Below are 4,661 nucleotides of genomic sequence, written 5' to 3'. Positions count from 1 at the left end.
AGTAACACATAGCAGACCTAGAAATGATTCTAGCAGTCCAAGTGCAGAGTGGTTGAAGGAAAGTAACCCCCTTTTGCACAGAACTCTCCTTCCTGGCTTAAAACCTCACGGACAGTTTTGCAGCTAAGTTCCAACCCTTGAAAATAAAGCTATTCTGACCACTGCTCCCCAGCCAACCAGGCCCTGTTCTCATCAGCCAGCAGGCTCCTGCTGCACGTACTGCTCTATGTGCCCAACATGTGAAGCCGTGTGCAGCTGCAGAAGCCACATGTCGCTGTGTACAGAAAGAAGGGGCTGTGACTACAAGAGCCGTGGAAACTCTTTCACTCCCCTTCTGCTCTGCCATACCAAGCCCTCTCACAGAAAGCCATTGTGTAGGCTGAAGAGGGAAATAAAAGAAGGGCGGACTTTTTCCATGCCTCCCTGCAGACTACAAGGTGATGTAAAAGAACAGTAGCTACCCCCCCTACAGCTCTGCTGAAGTGCAGGCCTCAGGGGGCCCGCTGATGCAGGCTTCTCACTCCAGATTTGTACTGGGCAGCATTGTCTAATAATGAGCCGAGCTCAATTGCTTACCATGTATTTTGCAGCATAACTAATCCCTTATATTTGTGCTTTTCACCCACATGTTTTTTTGTTTGCTTTAAGGAGAAAAAAGCCTCACCTTTGAAGCAACCCACACCTCTCAGCCACTTGGCTCTCTTGCCTCCTCCATGGGTAGACAAAGCTCTGACCAAGCACTGAAGACACACGTTTGTTTTTCCTGTAGCATTTCTTGAACTATCTAGGGGCCAATAGTTTAAAGGTGAGAACAGTGCAGAGCTCAGCCAGCTAAATGTTTGCTGATAAATCTTAATATTCATGCTTACTGGTCTCTTAGCTTCATCAGTTCTGCCCAGAGTCCTGTAAAACAGAACTACTTCTCAGCTTTTCTAAGATTGGCAAAAGGTGACTGTTCTTCCCACTCCATGATCACTTTCCGACTAAGATGGATTCTGCCAGCCTCCACTCATCAATTCATTCAAGCCATCAGGCACCAAGAACAGCAGGACAATTGCTTTTTCCTCCTAAACCTATTCATCACCATCCATCCCCCACATCTCAGACCACTTACTCTTCCAACCTTTGCTCCTTCCCACGAAGCACAGTAAGAAACGATCAACATACAAAGACTTAGGCAGAGTTCTTAGAATGTATTTTTTGTTCACCTGAAAAATAAAACTTTTAAAAAATATACAGGACTTTTTGAGTACAGGAATATCTTAAATGGCTGAATTATAAATAATGTCTCTGGTCATGTTCACAGCTAGGGCTGGACCAAATGTCCTAATTCCAGTGAAGGCTTTAGAGAGTCCGGAGGCCAGCAGCTGGACCTGCGAGTGCTCTCTCTCAACTCTCTGATCCATCCCAAAGTGGATTTAAACAGTCCAGAAAGCAGGGGTCAGGAAGGGAACGGGGATTGGAGTCCCAGATATTCTCCTATGAGTTCAAAGGATTCTTGGAATAAGAGATCAATTTACAAATTATTAAAATATAGGACTAAAAATTCACACAGTAAATATAAATTACAGGCTATTATTGAAGTTATAAAGTGGCATTTTATGTTTTTTTCCCCAGTCTCCTACCAAAAATTTAAAGGCCTCATAGGCTTTCTAATGACTAAAGTCCTAGTCAGCTGCTAAGAAATCTCTAGCCAGGAGACCTTGGAGGTGATACCAGCCTGCTGGTAGGCTGTGACAGCTCAATTGCTATTATCTTGCCCACAACAGGACATGGCTTAAAACGAGTCTGTTGTCCTGTAAACTTGGATCAGAGCAAACTAGAGTGTAGGCAAGAAAAGTGGAGAGACAAACTGTTTCGGGACTCAGGTGGGTAAGTTTTTTGTCCTTTTTTTTTTAAAAAAAGTGCCTCATTTCTCAAAAAGGAAGCACTAAGGGGTTTGATATCTCATCACTATCCACATTCAATTGCCTAAAAGCAAGTGGCAGAAGGAAATGGAATCAAAATTGAAGAAGTATAATTCTTGCTGCACCAGAGCTATACGTATGTCGTTTCTCTTGACGTTTCTCTTCTCCTTTAAAAATTACAGGCTGCATTTAAGTACGGCATATCAGGAAAGGTAAAGACAAGCCAATTCAACCTTCCCATGGCTGGCCTGTTAACTGACTCTCAAAGCACAATCCTGAGTTTGAAGCCCACCTTCCAGCTTTTCTGATTCTGCAGTATAACTCAAAACCAGAGGACCCATGATCAAAGCTCTGGTGTTACAACAGATTTTGTCCCAGTCGGAAGGCTGCTTTGTCACTAAAGGCTCAGGAAAGATGGAAGGCAAAGGTGATTACTGGAACAAGACAAGACCTTAAGGAGCAGGGGGGAAAAAAAAGATAAAACACTTGCCAGTCACTCTACTTACAAAAGCTTGCTCTTCCTAAAAGAATTTTGTGCTGGGGGGAAAGCCAGGGCTGAAGCACAGCAGCATTGCTCTTTCCCTTCCTTCCTCCCTGGCCCATATCCAGATACTTTGGGCTGCAACAGGAAGCCTTTTTGGTGGGGGCACAAGGGTGGGAAGAGGAGGGGATCAGTACATTCCTTATCCTCCCTAAACTGCTTCTACTTTGCCTAAGGTTTTCCACTGTCAACAGTCTAAAAATGATTATACTCTTTTGTGTAAGAATGTCATAAACTTATCTTTCAGAAAGAGAAGGGGAATGGGGAAAGAGAGGGTGATGAAAAAAGCCGTGCCTGTGCCCTTCTGGCTAGGTGCACTTTGGGGCCAGCAAATAGCCCTTGCTTAACCCCAGCAGTCAGCAGCTACCCAGTGTGTGGGAGCATACATAGAGTTCTATGTGATTATAGCTTCTAGTGCATATGTCAACTATATACAGGGATCTATAAATTAAATGCATCTCTGGCCACTGCAACTAGGTTGACGTACCTGAGCTCCACTACTTTTGGTGCCCTCCTTCTTGCGAGAGCTTCAATTAAAAAAAAAAAAAAAAAAAAAAGAGCCCCTACAGCTCCCTCCTTCCCCTGAGTCTTGGGGGAAAGCCCGAGTCACCCCGGCACATAGGATACACCAGAGCTGGCGCCGCAGAAGGGTTCGGTGCTGGGATCTCCCCACCCCTCCCCCCACCCCCTATGGCTCAGGGCCCTGGCACAGCACTGTCCTGGGAAGACCAAACCCCGAGTCCCCAGCGCGTCGTGGTCCTTTGGCTGAAGATCGTGCTGCGGGCCACTCCCGGGGCGAGCCTGCGATCGCAGGGGTGTAGGGGGCGCGTTCACTCTCGTGGGGTCCCTCCCGCGGGCTCCCTGCCTCATCCTGCTGCATAGTCCTGCCTCCGGGCTTGGGGAGAATTGTTTCCGGACGCCCCCAGCGCGGAGGGGTTCAACGACTCCCGGGCGCCGCCGCCGCTTCCTCCTCGTCCTCGTCCGGCCCACGCGGCCGCTCGAGCGGCCCGGCCTGGGGGCTGTCTACTGGGGGCTCCGGAGCCACCGGCCGCGCCGCCTGCAGCGGGGGTGCAGCGCGCGGGGCCTCGCGGCGGGACAACCCGGTGGTGTTGGGCCCCGCCGCCGCTGCCCCCGAAGTCCCGGACGGGCCGGTGGCGTTGGAGCCGCCGGCGGGCGGGCCGGCGGCACCCCCCGAGGTCCCGGCGCCCACCGGCTGCCAGATGAGGCTGTAGTAGACGGCGAGCACGATGGCGGCCAGCGACACGGAAAGCACGTAGGCGAACACGGTGGCGAGTCGGACCCACTTCTTGTTGGTCTTGGCCGCCATCTTCGCCTTCTTGTCCCCGGTGTAGGTGGCCGGCTTGCCCCGCTCGGCCGGGGCCGCGTCGCGCTCCTTCATGGGGGGGCCCCGGCCTTTGCCCCGGTGCTCCACGGCCCCGGCTGGAGGGGGCCTGGCGGCCTGGGAGGACTGGCAGGGGGCAGCCCGGCGCCCTCGGTTCCCGGCGGCTCCGCGCTCCGCCGCCGCTCCTCACGCCGCCCGCCCGCAGCCCGCCACCGCGTCGCTGCAGCCGCCGCCGGGGCCTGGACCAGTCACCGCCGCCAGCGCCGCCGCCGCCGCCGGCCCGTCAGCTGCTTCCCCGCCGCCGCCACAGCCACAGCCGCCACAGCCGCCCGGCTCCGCGTCCCCATCCGCCGCCGCCGCCGCCGCCACGCGCTCTGCCGCCGCTGCCGCCGCCTGCCCGGCCGCCGGCCGCCCGGTCTCCAGTGGCCGCGCGGACAGCGCGCTCCGCTCCAGCCCGGCTCCCCCGCCCCGCGCGCCGGCAACAGGGGGCGGGGAGAGCGCTGCTGGGGGCTGCCTCTTAAAAGGGCGACGCCGGGGTCCGGAAGTGCCGCGCGGGGAGGCGGGCTGCGGTCGGGCGCCGCGAGCCCCGCCGGGACGCCCCGTTAAGAGGGAGTTAAGGGAGGCTGGCTCTTAAAGGGGCGACGTAGCCGCGGCCCCGCGCGGGCAGGCGCGGGGAAACGAGAGCCCGGGGCGCCTCTTTAAAAGGGGAGCCGCGTCGTGAGGGGCGGAGTGCGGAACTGCGAGGGGGGCGGAAGGGGCTGTCGGAGCGCAGAGCTGTCAACTCCGGCACCTCCCGCTCCGCCCGAGGCTCAGAAGTGACAGGTGGAGTAGCAGCCGCGGCTTCGGACCTCAGGCCTCGGTTCTCCTCCTG

The 4,661-nt window shown here is 55.1% G+C and overlaps 1 protein-coding gene across 1 annotated transcript; it reads right to left on the bottom strand.

Moving 5' to 3' along the window:
* Nucleotides 1-1,173: 1,173 nt before the first annotated feature.
* INAFM2 (InaF motif containing 2) lies at nucleotides 1,174-4,236 on the bottom strand. Its single transcript, XM_012766409.2, has one exon. It carries the CDS (start codon nucleotides 3,845-3,847, stop codon nucleotides 3,386-3,388), a length of 462 nt encoding a protein of 153 aa, XP_012621863.1. The 5' UTR covers nucleotides 3,848-4,236; the 3' UTR covers nucleotides 1,174-3,385.
* Between the last annotated feature and the right edge of the window lie 425 nt (nucleotides 4,237-4,661).

Source organism: Microcebus murinus, chromosome 6 (assembly GCF_040939455.1).
Source record: "Microcebus murinus isolate Inina chromosome 6, M.murinus_Inina_mat1.0, whole genome shotgun sequence".
Taxonomy (NCBI): Eukaryota; Metazoa; Chordata; class Mammalia; order Primates; family Cheirogaleidae; genus Microcebus; species Microcebus murinus.
Note: the sequence above shows the minus strand (reverse complement) of the source record. Positions and strands in the feature narration are given on the sequence as shown.

Coding starts and splice junctions, on each gene's coding strand:
- INAFM2 (XM_012766409.2), bottom strand. CDS start 3,847: ATGAAGGAGCGCGACGCGGCCCCGGCCGAGCGGGGCAAGCCGGCCACC.